The following is a 480-nucleotide window of genomic DNA, read 5'->3' on the forward strand; positions in this document are numbered from 1 at the left end:
AAAAAAACTTTAAAAGAAGAGTAAAAAAAACTATTTTTGTAGGTTTAATCAGATTTAACTCACTTCCAAAGACGATTTTCTCAGCCAAGTATATCTAAATTCACACACACAAACTAGTTGGAGAGGTAGGTTAGGTTAGTTGTACCTTGTGGTCCCCCATACACACGTTGGGTCCGATGTTGTCGTATGTTATTGATTTCTCCTCATTCTCTGGCTGCAAAACACAAACACGCACAAAATATGATTACAGACACAGAGCAAATGCATGCATGACGCTAAAATCCTAAGAAGAGCTTTTATATGGTTACATTTAAGTGCCAATAAATCAAAGTTCAGGAGCTTTTTCATATCTGAAATGCAGCTAAAGCATTAATCATATTTATCTAAATTGAAAATAATGCTCTGAATCGAGCGAGACAGAAATGATGCAGTGCTCTTTAGAAAGCACACACACACACACACACACACACACACACACAC

The 480-nt window shown here is 36.2% G+C and overlaps 1 protein-coding gene across 1 annotated transcript in view; it reads right to left on the reverse strand.

Moving 5' to 3' along the window:
• LOC107570560 (type I inositol 1,4,5-trisphosphate 5-phosphatase-like) overlaps window positions 1-480 on the reverse strand; it is a gene marked incomplete at its 5' end in the record, with an annotated part of 51,283 nt that overhangs the window by 1,548 nt on the left and 49,255 nt on the right. The window contains one exon of the mRNA XM_016256793.1: window positions 146-214. Coding sequence (XP_016112279.1) covers window positions 146-214 — 69 coding nt within the window. The remainder of the gene's footprint in view (window positions 1-145; window positions 215-480) is intronic.

This window comes from Sinocyclocheilus grahami, unplaced genomic scaffold (assembly GCF_001515645.1).
Source record: "Sinocyclocheilus grahami isolate Dianchi unplaced genomic scaffold, SAMN03320097.WGS_v1.1 scaffold1477.1, whole genome shotgun sequence".
NCBI classification, from domain to species: domain Eukaryota; kingdom Metazoa; phylum Chordata; class Actinopteri; order Cypriniformes; family Cyprinidae; genus Sinocyclocheilus; species Sinocyclocheilus grahami.